The sequence below is a fragment of the Bombina bombina genome, chromosome 3, assembly GCF_027579735.1.
Source record: "Bombina bombina isolate aBomBom1 chromosome 3, aBomBom1.pri, whole genome shotgun sequence".
Classification (NCBI taxonomy): Eukaryota; Metazoa; Chordata; class Amphibia; order Anura; family Bombinatoridae; genus Bombina; species Bombina bombina.
The window spans coordinates 1,057,111,627-1,057,126,767 of record NC_069501.1 but is presented as its reverse complement, the minus strand read 5'-3'; the positions used below and the strand labels follow the sequence as shown (position 1 = coordinate 1,057,126,767).

Below are 15,141 nucleotides of genomic sequence, written 5' to 3'. Positions count from 1 at the left end.
GAGTATCAACCTCTGCTTTGAAAGGCTAGCTGACACCAGAAGCCTATAGTAGATCAGAAAGCAGGAGCTTTGTCTGGGTTCAAACCCACTGACCGAAGATTAAAAAAAATAGAAGGGGGGGGGGCGGAGTCATCTACAGAGCTGGTAGGACGTGTTTTTGTGCAGCTCCCGGGCCCAAGATCCTAATTTAGGGGTCTTTTCACACTCTGCAACAAACTATTTGTACCTAGCATCTATGTGGATAGACCTACGAGCTGATGTTATGTATTTATGAACTTTTGGGGGCCCGGAGAGTCTGCACCAGTTACCCGTCACTGTTTCACTCCGCAGAGCTGAAAGAGAGAGCCGCCATTTTGAGGATACTACACTCCGTTTGCAGGCTTCTGAGAAAACTGCATGCCTATTTCTCCTTGGGGTTTTAGACTCAGCCTGCACTATGGAGACTCCGCTTTATTTCTTGGAGGTAATGAGGCGCTTGCTGCAAAAACACCATGCCAGTTTGATCGACAAGCTGTACGCAGCTCCTAACAGAAATAGCGCCATTCAGTTCCAACAGCTGCCTGACCTCGCTGAGCCTATCTTACAGGGGGCTTTTCAGAATGCTATTACTGAGGCTGTCGACCCACCCCAAGAAGCTGCGGCAAACCCAGACTCTCCCGACACAGATCTAAGACCGGAGAAGACACTGGTTCTTCGGAGATGGTCAGTGGAAGGTAAATACCGGGTGCTACAGGGGAATCTTATATCGCTTTATAGCAGCACACTATTAACTATTGATATCAGCACCATAAGCATGCAGGTGCGTTTGCCCGTGGCTTTCCAGCTTATCAACGAAGATATGCCTCTCAACATAAAGCACCAGCTTTCCCCTCTCTTCAGTAACCCGCTGGTTCCCACTGCTAATCAAAAGGGAATAGGTTAAACATTGGAAATGCAAGGGACTCTCTGTTTTTTCTACCTCCCTCATACCGGACTTTGTCTTTATCATGGGATGGGTTGAACATGGACCCCTGCTGAATTTTCAATAAACGTGGCAGCTCTACTAGGCACCTTTCTCTCTCTCTGACTGCCTGATAAGTTTGGACTCCCACTGAGATCTGCCCCAGGATATGGACACGCTACTTTCTTTAACAATGAATGGTTATGGTTGGCACAGCAGGTTTATATGCCAGCTCTCCTATGATATAAATGGTTTTCAAGAGTTAATGTTTGTCTATATATATTACAGTAGCTCTGTTGACTGCCCTATTAGGTTAATTGCTATGCCTAGACCCCCTGCCGCCACATTTTGCCCATACCTTGGTTATAACAAGGTCTCTTTTATTTGTTGTGATCATTATGGCTGTTTTTGGGCGCTTAACCTACCCACTTGTATGATTGTTTACTATTTTAAGTCCTTTATCATGTTTTAGACAGGTTTATACTATAAATATGCACCAATCTAGCTAAATGTTGTGTGATGATGAGGGACGGGCTGTGAGCACAGATGTGAATGGGGTACTTAAGGTCTTGCAATATATCATTTGAAAAGATAATATGTGTGCAATGTTATTGATAAATGAGCTTTACTAGGGCAAGAGTGATTAAGCTGCATTACCATAATCATAACTTTTAGATGTGGTTTTGTTATTGATGTGTTAAATATTAGTTTTTATCATGCCCCGTCTACAACACATAGGTATCATATGACGGCGGTTAGTTAGGATCCAGCTGACCGCCTATTGATTCTACAAACATATTTATGCTTACACTTCGCACACCATATAAAGCTGGTTGGCCCTGAGGAGTGAAACAAAACGTGCTATGTTGTCCTCTCCCATTGTGTATGCTCCTAAGGCTCGGGTGTCGGCGGCCGAGACCCCTAAGCCCCTTCATTTATATTCTCATGGATAACATAGACAGTATATATGGAAAATGGCGATTCTAAACGTTATCTTAAGGAATAGCCACCCTGACAAACATAACTCACCATTTGTTTTGTTTGAACCCTTATGCCAAACTCTACCTTACTAACCTTAATAACTAACCTGACGGACCCCTATGTTTATACATTTGTTTGTGTATGTTGACCCTGATCACTTATAGTTTCATGACTGTTATACGGGGTTCTTATGTATGAGATCTGCCTTATCTCCCTTAAGCCAGCTCACCATGTTCTGAAAGTTTCACATGCATTATACTCTGTTTATTGTATTCAATTTAATATCTCCCCCCACATAATATAATATACCTCCTACTTTTGGAGGGTTAGCTATGCGGCTCCTCTTGTCTATGCCGCAATCAAATTGTTGTACCCACATATTTCACCATATTATTTACATATTTTTTCTATCAAATACTATGTCAATTGCTAATTTACTTTACGCTTATGAATCCAGAAGTGACCATTCAAGCTATTCATCTTAATGTATAAAAAGAGGTTCCAGTCTTTTCTATAAGATTATGCACATTCAAAACTGTTTCTTTCTACTTATATAGAAATCGTCAAACTGAAATGTACTCTTTCTACTTGTTTTACGCTATGTTGTTTTATATATGTTGTAACACTTTTGCACAACCTCAATAAAAAACATAAATAAAAAAAAAAAAAAAAAAAAAAAAAAATAGAAGGAATCCTGAGTCATCTACAGAGCTGGTAGGACGTGTTTTTGTGCAGCTCCCGGGCCCAAGATCCTAATTTAGGGGTCTTTTCACACTCTGCAACAAACTATTTGTACCTAGCATCTATGTGGATAGACCTACGAGCTGATGTTATGTATTTATGAACTTTTGGGGGCCCGGAGAGTCTGCACCAGTTACCCGTCACTGTTTCACTCCGCAGAGCTGAAAGAGAGAGCCGCCATTTTGAGGATACTACACTCCGTTTGCAGGCTTCTGAGAAAACTGCATGGCCTATTTCTCCTTGGGGTTTTAGACTCAGCCTGCACTATGGAGACTCCGCTTTATTTCTTGGAGGTAATGAGGCGCTTGCTGCAAAAACACCATGCCAGTTTGATCGACAAGCTGTACGCAGCTCCTAACAGAAATAGCGCCATTCAGTTCCAACAGCTGCCTGACCTCGCTGAGCCTATCTTACAGGGGGCTTTTCAGAATGCTATTACTGAGGCTGTCGACCCACCCCAAGAAGCTGCGGCAAACCCAGACTCTCCCGACACAGATCTAAGACCGGAGAAGACACTGGTTCTTCGGAGATGGTCAGTGGAAGGTAAATACCGGGTGCTACAGGGGAATCTTATATCGCTTTATAGCAGCACACTATTAACTATTGATATCAGCACCATAAGCATGCAGGTGCGTTTGCCCGTGGCTTTCCAGCTTATCAACGAAGATATGCCTCTCAACATAAAGCACCAGCTTTCCCCTCTCTTCAGTAACCCGCTGGTTCCCACTGCTAATCAAAAGGGAATAGGTTAAACATTGGAAATGCAAGGGACTCTCTGTTTTTTCTACCTCCCTCATACCGGACTTTGTCTTTATCATGGGATGGGTTGAACATGGACCCCTGCTGAATTTTCAATAAACGTGGCAGCTCTACTAGGCACCTTTCTCTCTCTCTGACTGCCTGATAAGTTTGGACTCCCACTGAGATCTGCCCCAGGATATGGACACGCTACTTTCTTTAACAATGAATGGTTATGGTTGGCACAGCAGGTTTATATGCCAGCTCTCCTATGATATAAATGGTTTTCAAGAGTTAATGTTTGTCTATATATATTACAGTAGCTCTGTTGACTGCCCTATTAGGTTAATTGCTATGCCTAGACCCCCTGCCGCCACATTTTGCCCATACCTTGGTTATAACAAGGTCTCTTTTATTTGTTGTGATCATTATGGCTGTTTTTGGGCGCTTAACCTACCCACTTGTATGATTGTTTACTATTTTAAGTCCTTTATCATGTTTTAGACAGGTTTATACTATAAATATGCACCAATCTAGCTAAATGTTGTGTGATGATGAGGGACGGGCTGTGAGCACAGATGTGAATGGGGTACTTAAGGTCTTGCAATATATCATTTGAAAAGATAATATGTGTGCAATGTTATTGATAAATGAGCTTTACTAGGGCAAGAGTGATTAAGCTGCATTACCATAATCATAACTTTTAGATGTGGTTTTGTTATTGATGTGTTAAATATTAGTTTTTATCATGCCCCGTCTACAACACATAGGTATCATATGACGGCGGTTAGTTAGGATCCAGCTGACCGCCTATTGATTCTACAAACATATTTATGCTTACACTTCGCACACCATATAAAGCTGGTTGGCCCTGAGGAGTGAAACAAAACGTGCTATGTTGTCCTCTCCCATTGTGTATGCTCCTAAGGCTCGGGTGTCGGCGGCCGAGACCCCTAAGCCCCTTCATTTATATTCTCATGGATAACATAGACAGTATATATGGAAAATGGCGATTCTAAACGTTATCTTAAGGAATAGCCACCCTGACAAACATAACTCACCATTTGTTTTGTTTGAACCCTTATGCCAAACTCTACCTTACTAACCTTAATAACTAACCTGACGGACCCCTATGTTTATACATTTGTTTGTGTATGTTGACCCTGATCACTTATAGTTTCATGACTGTTATACGGGGTTCTTATGTATGAGATCTGCCTTATCTCCCTTAAGCCAGCTCACCATGTTCTGAAAGTTTCACATGCATTATACTCTGTTTATTGTATTCAATTTAATATCTCCCCCCACATAATATAATATACCTCCTACTTTTGGAGGGTTAGCTATGCGGCTCCTCTTGTCTATGCCGCAATCAAATTGTTGTACCCACATATTTCACCATATTATTTACATATTTTTTCTATCAAATACTATGTCAATTGCTAATTTACTTTACGCTTATGAATCCAGAAGTGACCATTCAAGCTATTCATCTTAATGTATAAAAAGAGGTTCCAGTCTTTTCTATAAGATTATGCACATTCAAAACTGTTTCTTTCTACTTATATAGAAATCGTCAAACTGAAATGTACTCTTTCTACTTGTTTTACGCTATGTTGTTTTATATATGTTGTAACACTTTTGCACAACCTCAATAAAAAACATAAATAAAAAAAAAAAAAAAAAAAAAAAAAAATAGAAGGAATCCTGAAATATACTCTCCCACACCATGGTAGAGATAAATCAAAAACGCCCCAGAAGATCAAAGTAAGTACCTCAGAACAGGGAACGATCTACAGTAAACCGGAGCGGACAATCCAGAAATAGGATGATATCTGGAAGATATAGGAGCTACACCGGCAAACCAAAGAATCGGAACTAGGCTAAACATCACCCCTGCACAGTACCAACAGGGGTCTCAAGGAAAACTGCAGGGCAAGCCTATAGAGCACTGAAACTCAAAAAGGCCTAAAAGGACTTCCTGTCTGAAAGACCAAACCGCAACCAAAAAAAAAGTCACCCTGAGGTCTACCCAGGAACTCCAATCCAAAACCAACGTCAAGGATGGAAAGGACAATGGAATTCCTAAAACTCCTAGCAGGCGATGGAGAAAACCAAAACTGCTAAAAGAAGGAGCAACCAGAACCCACGGAACAGGAAATTGAATAAACAGCCCCCAAGATCCTAAGAAAAACTAGGATCAGAACGGGGTTACTGAAAAGATACTGCCCTGAAATCTGGATATCTTCAGCATGAGAACAGGAAGTAATCATCTCCCTGTTAAAGGGAGAGAGAACCTCATAGCAACCTTTAAGAGAAAGAAAAAAATAAAAGAATGAGAAAACCACTCGTTATGTTCCTTTTATCTTCCCTTAATTCTTCTTTGTACATTTCTCTGCACAATTTAAGCAGGGGTAAAAAAAAGTGGACTTACTGATTCTGCTGTTCTGTTCTGATACACCCAACTGTTGTGGGATATCAACATCTTAAGTCACGGAAAAGCACTCAGGGCTTCAAATGGACTATATGTGGCGGTATGTATACAGTAAACTAAAATCACATAGGAAAAAAAATAGAGTGTTTGTAACAATCTATAAATATCAGTCTATGTGGTGTAAGAGGCTCAAGCCATAAACTAATCATATTTTGCAGGCTTTTCATCCTGATAAAAAAATAAGTACAAATACAACACAGTATAGAGACCCTCTTAATCTTTTAGTTTGAAAAGGAGAGAAGAACCTAAAAGTGGAATATGTTGGGAGGGAATTGCTGAAGAAAGGAGGGAACCAGGAACATTGAGTTATTCTTCGTCACATCAATATACATTTAATATCCCAAAAGCAAGGACATCTTACCATGGGCTACACTTTGAGGACTTCAATTTTACCCATATTTTTTAATAATTTTTATTTCTTTAATTAGGTGTTGCAGATTGTAGGTGTTTTTATATATCCTATCATATAGTAATGTAGTATTTTAAAACATCAATGTTCAAGTTATCACCAACACACCAGTTCAAAAGTATTTTCTTGCCTAATACAAATCTGAGCAACTGATCAGCTTGGGCAGTGAAACACTTAAAATTATAAGCATCTGCAAAATTTGCCCAGGGTCATAAAATAAAATGTCCGGAACATAATATTATTAGTGACAACATGTGCAGCAGGAGAGAGCTGCGCCTCATTTAAAAATGGTTGCTCGTTGGCATCAAGAGTGAATAAAGTAGGTTCTTATTCTTGGATATGAAGAGCAAAATTCAAGAAAAGGCATTTTCCCACTGTTGCCCCTTCCAAGAATGAAGGGAACTTTTGAGTTTTATTTTCATGTATTTATTAACCAGAATCAATAAAGAAAAATAAAATTAACAAACAATTGTATATAGTAATATAAAGTACTAAAAATATAACATGTCGTATATAAAGAAGATGTGCCAAATTATTGTGTTGTAATTATAATATATCAAGCTTTTTACCAATGGTTGAGAACTCCAATTTTAAACCAGGATTAGAAATGTTGGTGTTTAGAGAGTGGGAAGTGAAAAGGCTTTGGTGCATTGGTCAACTAATCGAAGGTTTAAATAATTGTGTCTATAGTTTCCAGGAATTACAGGAAAGATTTCAACTCACATCCAAATGCTTAGTTACAAATAAGGGAAAATTGAGCCTTTTTTTCACTTGATTAGTTTATCAGTCTATTGACTGTTTTACCTGTGTACATAAACATTATTTTCACTTTATCAGTCTCTCAGTCTATTGACTGTCTTATATGTGTGTAACAAACACTTTTTCTTTTCTTCAGCTTATTAGTTTATTACTTTTTTCCCAACTACTCCTTTTTTTTAAGATGATGGAGATTTCTAGATCAGAGATATGCAATTTAAACATTTGTTAAGATGTAGTTATACAAACACTAATTATGTAATGTTTATTCTGTTTTTTTATTGTACCTTGTTTTATGGAATGTATCATTTTACAGTTTGATTTCTTGGTATATTACTTCTACTTCTGTTTTCAAATGTACCCCAGATTTAAAAATAAAGACATAAAAAAACAACTAAACATGTAACCTATAAAACTAGTCACATTTTTAAATATAAAAGAGAAAACTCGGAATTGGGTACATAAACTTTTACATTACACTTTTATATACCATGTATATATTTATATAATGGATTATGTCCTGATTTGTCAATCAGATAAGTATCTAGCTGAGTCCAGAATAAATATATATATAATTATATATTTTATGTGCAAATAATCTTGTTATGGATAACAACATTTCTATCTGTTAAGGTAAAGATCACTAATACAGGCTGGTCACAATACTCTGAATGCAAAGCTGATTCATCCACAGACATCTGATCTGTAAATAGAAAGTGTTTATCTCATGATGGTCAACAACATTTATTTTCTCACTCATTTTCCATGTAGGAGGATTATATTTCTGTATCTGTAAAATGAATCTATATACAATATATGGATCTGGAGAAGCTGATAGTGTATGAAGAACAGATAGATAGTTTATATAAGGGGAAAATAAGTACGTACAATGCCTCACTATACTAAACAAATATATTATTGAGGTAAGTAATTAAAGGGGCATTTAACACTAAAAACGTTTTATAGTGTTTAATAGAATTGAGGCTATTAACTGTCTCCCTCTAGTCCTGGTTGCCACCATGTTGAAACTGATGTGTTGATATCTTTGCACAAGTGCAGCAACTCTCCTGCATTGTAACCTAGGTTCTATAATAGCAGCTACCATGATTAGAGGGAGGTGAATGACATGTACTTAGTGTTTAGTGTCCTTTTAAGCCATGTGAACTTTCACTTATTCCTTATAAATCAAAGTTTCCTCCCGCTCATTTATCTGCCGTACAACTGGGGAAATACACAAGAGCCACACTTGATTGCTTTCCCTTTCCATCTAGACCTGTACCAGAAAAAGTTGGTTATTCTCCCTCGTCATCTTCTGATCTATACACCCTTTAAGCATTAAAAAATGAGAACGAGGGCAGCTGAACATCAGGTTACCCTGTATAAGAATGAAAAGACAGGTATCAATGCCAGCATAGCGACAAAGAAATGGACTCACTTTGGTGACTTGAGGTCACGGTGGATAATTTTATGGAGGTGTAGATAATTCATTCCCCCTGCAATGCCCATTGACCAGTCCACAAGCAAGGAGGGAGTGACCTTCCTCCCAGCACGCAATACTTCATACAGCTGCCCCTGGGCACAGAACTCCATCAGGATGCAGTAGCATGGTGCTTGTGTGCACACACCCCTACATGGCAAGATAAAATTAGATTAGTCAGAAAGAGGAGCTAGAAGTACTGGACAAAGACGTATTCTACAGTGTTTATAAGCCATAACTTTGAGCATCACCAGATAGTATAACATAAGAAAGAGCATCAACATTAAAACCAGGATAGTCACTATAGCAGCATATCAATGTCATTGAATCAATCTGGGTTAGATTACAAGTGGCGCGGTATTGTTAGCACAAGTCGTGATAAACAATATTGCAACTGTAATAACTTGTATATTTATATATATATATATATATATATTTATATATACACACACACACACATATATATATATATATATATATATATACACACACACACATATATACAGTATATACACCTGTATATACATATATGCACACACACAAATATATATATCTATATATATATATATATATATGTATGTATATATTGTATATATACATATTTTACAAAAAAATTATCACACACACATTTATATAATATTTAAAAATAAAAAGAACATTTTCTTCTATGTGAAGAACATTGGAATGTAAAATATTCATAACTGCCTTCAGGTTTAATGCTGTAGGTCTTACGTGGTGTCGGGTTAGCGTGCCTAGTGTGCAAACAATTTACTTTTCAACTTGTAACCACAGTAAAAGTGTACTTCCAGGGGTGTTTGTATGCGAGTGAAAAAATGATTTAGCGTGCCACTTGTAATCTAACCCTCTGTAGAGTAAAACAGTTTAACGAGAAATATAAACATATGCTTTTTCAGTAAGAGGATAAATACAAATAACAGACAATCAACAGAGATGACAACGACAAAAAGAAAAATAGAAATAGACCAATTGACACATTCATATAAAGGTATTTAATACTTTTTTTTTACTATGCTCCTGTGTGATTTACAGGGTTCTGCCTGAGAGTTCCACAACTAAGATGAGGGATCATGTTTTTCAGTTAGAGTTGTACTAATATTCAATAAAAATATTTTTTTCCTGACTCATGTTATTTATAGACTGTACTAATCAATCTCCCAGTACTGGATTTTTTATCTTAGGAGCATTTTTTTAACCCTGGTAGCTGCAGATTTAAAGGGTCCACTGGCCGACCATCTGGATAAAGAATTTATTTTAACATTGCTTTCATTGAGCCATACAACCAATCAGCAGGGTACAAGTAGACTTTCCTCCTCTATCCACTGCACATAACTTATAACCAGGGCAAACTAAGCATCTGCCTATGTGTATATTTACTAAGATTAGTACAGTATGGTCATGTAAACTGATTGTGCTCAATTGTCCTTGTTTTGCATTTAGTGAACTTATAAAATACAGAAACTGCACTGGGTATGTTTGGCCTCTTCCTAAGCAAAATTATATAGTTGGCCAAAGGAAGTGCATACTCTTGGTGCCAGTGATGCCCTTGGGCATAAGTGAGGTAAAAAGCCATTGGACCCTGCCTTGGGGCTAGGGTTGCCACCTCAGCCGAGTTTTCCTGGACACAAGATTTACACATGTTGCAGAGTGTGCAGAGGAGAACATGCATTGCGCCTCTGGACAGCACACAAATAGTGACCCTGGACAGCAGTACTTATGTTCCTCCCTTTACACCCTGCAGCATGTGTAACTCATAGCTCTCCAGGAAAACATGGCCGATGTGGAAACCCTACTTGGGGCACATGAGATAAACTTATCTTCATATAATAGTCTTGATTTCTAAACACTATTGCTAGAAAAACACTTCATTTGGACCAAATATAATCATTTTTGTCAAATAATCAGTGAGTGGAATAGAAGACAGAATATAAAATAAGTTTTCTGAATTCAAATCATTCCATTTTCATACAAATGTAATGTTCAAAATATCTTCTTTTACAAATGTAATATAAATGTCATTTAAAATTGTAACATTCACAAATAATTTTAAACTATATTTTCTTATTAACAGCTGATATTTAAAGGGAATGCTGGGCACAACTACACTGGAATTTTTACTACTCACTGTGTTATTGCATTTCTTCCTGTTCCTGCAACTCTTTTCAAATCAGTTCTACAGTTTTAATAGCTTAAAAGTGGCAGATACTGAAGCTCCAAGTCCACCTCTTTGTACTGGGAGCTGCCATCTTGGAGCTCAGGTATTCTCACAGCCTGTGACAGAAGCTAGGCACACTCACAAATCAGTAATATTTCACACTTTTTTTGCAGCTTTATAATGTGCTTCAGGTTAGTGTGCATCACGTGCGCTTTACATTTTTGCATTCTTTACACAGTTTTACATTTACACAAAATAAATTTAAAAGCACTCAGCAATAATATATAACCAATGCAGCCCCACTACAAATGTGCAGCTCCTGATTTGTATCATGCACCCTAACATGAAGCACATTATACAGCTGTAAAAAAATAGACAATATTACTGATCTGTGAGTGTGCACATCTCATGTCACAGGCTTTGAGAATACCTGATTCCAAGATGGCAGCTCCCAGTACAAAGAGTACTTTAAGCTATTAACACATGAGAACAGATTTTTTTTTAAAGTTGCAGGAACGGGATAAAATGCAATAACTTAGTAGTAATCATTCTAGTGTAGTTGTGAACACCAGTTTAATGTCCCTTTAATGAGGCTTAATAATTTAAAATATAAAATATTACACTAAAGGGACATTAAACCCAAAAATGTTCTTTCATTGTTCAGATAGAGCATGCAATTTTAAACAACTTTCCAATTTTCTTCTATCGCCTAATGTGCTTTGTTCTCTTGACATCCTTTGTTGAAAAGTATACCTAGGTAGGCTCAGGAGCTGGGAGCTAGCTGCTGATTGGTAGCTGCCAGGGGTAGAACTACCATTGGTGCAGCAGGTGCAGTGGCACCAGGACCCAAGTGCTAGGGCTGGGGGGGCATAGCACTCTGTGTATAAATACTCATCATCATTATACAGTGCAGCATACTCATCAGTGTATACCCACATTATTATATAGGGCAGTGCGCTCACAGTACAGAGAAGCATGTATAGTATATTATTACTAATTATTAGTGCTTATTACTGAGTTATCATCTTGGGGACCAAATTGTTTTTAGGACCAGGGCCGTCTGTTGAGTAGGTCCGCTACTGATGGCTGCATCTATATATCTCATATCACTGGCTTACCAATATGTTCAGCTAGCTCCCAGTAGTGCATTGCTGCTCATTCAATAAAAGATACCAAGAGAATGAAGCAAAATTGATAACAGAAGTACATTGGAAAGTTGTTTAAAATCATATGCTCTATCTGAATCATGAAAGAAAAAACTGGGAATTTCCAATGCCAATAGTTATTGCCTAACTAGTTTTATGTAATCGGCGGATATGTAAATATAAGCTTCATTTTCAAGTAGTTCCACTGAAGGGACATGGAAGCCAAAGTGAAATGTTCATAGGTCAGACAGAGCGTGCAACTTTAAAAGACTTCAGTTTACTTCTATTATTGATTTTACTTTGTACTAATGGTATCCTTTGTTGAAAAACATACCTATGTAGATTCAAGAGCACTAAAACACTAGTTTAAGCTAGCTGGTGCCTCTTGTCATTGGATCATCAAATGTGTTCTGCTGGGTCCCAGCAGTGCATTGCTGCTCTAGAGCTCACTTTAACTATGTGTTTAACCCATTTGCATGGGGTTAAACACATGTTTACCTGGTTATATGTCAACAATAGTGAAACAATAAAATGCTCTAACACATTAGAGCATTTTCTTTTTACACTTTTATGTCCCTTTATTAATAGGTGTAGGATCTTGGATACTTTGAATTGTAGTAATGTAGCTTTTGGGGGTTCAATCCAGTGATTTCTCACTTGAAGGTGATGATGTTGGGGTGTTTCAGTTTCCGGAGATGTTTGATGTCTGTCTCTTTAATATCTCTCACTTTCTTCACTGCCACTTCTTCCCCATGAAACTTCCCCAGGAAGACAGCACCCTGCGCTCCACTGCCCACCCACTGCAGGTCCTGGATCTCCTCAAATGGAACCTCCCAGGAGTCTTAACAGAGGGAATAGAGAGGGAAAGAAACAAAAAGGTGGGAAAAGACTCAGAGAGACAAAGATACCAGCGTAGAGTTTGAGATAAAATTGATACCAGCTGCATATTCACATAGCTCTTCATTACATCTACAACTATCTGTAAACATTCATATATCATGTAAGCCCACATACAGGTGCCGGATATATACTATGTAGTTCCACATCTAGAGAAGGGATATACAACCACAAGCATATCTCGTAAAAGACAAGAGTGTAAGTAAGTAAAAAGAAAATATAGTGAAAAGTAGATGGACATAATTGTTTTCAGCAGGAAAGTCATACTACCTAGAAATATAACAGATATATTTTATATATGCAGAATATATTAGTGATTAATCACTGTATTAAATTATTTGAAAGGCATTTAGTCTGTCATTTGGGAAATTGTGCATTGCTGTGGCCAAAGTGCAGTTATAAATGAGCTCCAGCATTGGTCAAACAATCACTGGGTAGCATATTTTATTGTTAAGATTCTAAATCTTGCAGAATGTAAATTAGCTTTTCTGGGAGCAGTGGGGGGAAAAAACCTCAATGTTCAGAGCTCTATTATTAAAAAGGCATGCAGGTTGAAGAATGAAATTACATTGCATTTGTTTTTTAAATTAAACATTTTGGGCTAGATTACGAGTGGAGCGCAAAATTGCATTTCCTCAAGCACGATATCTGCGATCCACTCAGTAATACCGGTGCATGCAAATGTGCGCTGGTATTACAAGTAAAGTACAATGCAAACGCAACCTTGCGTTCACATTGCATGGAAGCTTTGCGCTCATGAGAACGCGCTTCCATAGGCTCCAATAGGAGCCTCGTTCTCATGCCATTATACACGGTACCGAACCTAGTGCAGCGAAGGGGGTAAGTCCTGCAGCAATGGGCAGCAAATACAAAATCTATATGTATATGAATATATACATATATCTTTATGTGATTATATGTGTATATACACATATTAACACATAAATATATATGTATATATTATAAGCATAGTCATATATATTTGCCATTTTTACAAAGTCCCAATAGACCACTATGTAAAGGCACCCCACACCCACTCACTTTAACCCCTTATAACTGCCTCGTGCGTTATTTAATTAAATATAAAGTTGATAATGTTTTACTGTTAAAAGCCACAAACACTACACTTTATTTTGGGGACACATTTTTAAAATTAACCACAGATATGATCTATGGTTAATTTTCAGAGCACTAATTGCTACCGCGAGCTTGCGGTAGCATTAACCAGCCACTTGTAATGGCTAGTTATTTATCGAGCGCCCGTAAGCGGGGCAAATTTGCCTGTTTACAGGCGCAAAATAAATTAGCGCTCCGCTTGTAATCTAGCCCTTTATGGGTTATTAAAATTTGAGTTTAATTTCCATTCTAGGCTCTGCTGGAGAATAAGAATGCCTTCAGCTTCTACCTAACCTCTTTAGTAACACCTCTGGGGTGTGTATTAACATGATGCCCATAAACAATTTATGTGCCACAAAACATTCCCCTTGTAGACACACATAGCTAGACTTAAATCATGTGTGACTATTGTAGCATTTTCATTATAAGATAACGACAGTTTAAAAAAAACTAAACATAAGAATCCCTAATTCTGTATTGTAATTTTAAAGGACCAGGCTTAAAATATTACAAAACCTTCCATTCATTTCTAGAAAGTTTACATATCCACCTTCCTCCATTTTATGAAAAAGTCACATTTTTTTCACTCCAAATTGTGAAACGATAGATGGTTGGAGCAATATCATGTTTATTGCAGTAAAATATATATGATTTGTAGCTATCAGATACTTTATTTTAATGGGAAAAAGATTAATATAATGTACAATACTTTAATATACACTGCAAAGCCATTATAATGGTAAATAAATCAATATTATAAATATGCATAGTGCTCCTAGACCAATAACTGCACTACTTTTGTAATAAGTCTAATAGTGCTACTACATAAGTGCATCCCATCAGATAGCTTGCTAGGCAAGAGTGCTCCCTGCTTGTTGTATATGGGGCAGGTATATACCCTTTAGATGGCATATGGGGCAGGTATATACCCTTTAGATGGCATATGGGGCAGGTATATACCCTCTAGATGGCTGTGCCAACTTTAGCTTTTCCTTTGCAAAAATATAGGTTTAGATTTTAAACTTTACAGAACATTGTTTAAAATATTGTCAATCCCTATTTTACCATAGAACTTCCATGTTTTTTGTTTAAACACAAATGAAAAACATTTGTATAAGCAGTAGATGTATTATATTGCTGAGAAGGGCTTAAAGAGTTCTCAACTAGGGAACTGAATTCTAGCGTCCTATCTTTTAAAATAAATGAGCAGTGCATGTGACCTGTACAAAAAAGAACAAAATCGTTTTCTCAAAATCTTTCTGTTCCAGTAAATA

General features: G+C 37.4%; 1 protein-coding gene across 1 annotated transcript in view; it reads right to left on the bottom strand.

The window, feature by feature from the left end:
* Nucleotides 1–15,141, bottom strand: part of MAP3K12 (mitogen-activated protein kinase kinase kinase 12) — a 117,736-nt gene that overhangs the window by 101,573 nt on the left and 1,022 nt on the right. Inside the window, exons 2-3 of the mRNA XM_053708298.1 lie at nucleotides 12,512–12,695; nucleotides 8,495–8,686 (exon numbers count right to left, since the gene is read on the bottom strand). Coding sequence (XP_053564273.1) covers nucleotides 8,495–8,686; nucleotides 12,512–12,695 — 376 coding nt within the window. The remainder of the gene's footprint in view (nucleotides 1–8,494; nucleotides 8,687–12,511; nucleotides 12,696–15,141) is intronic.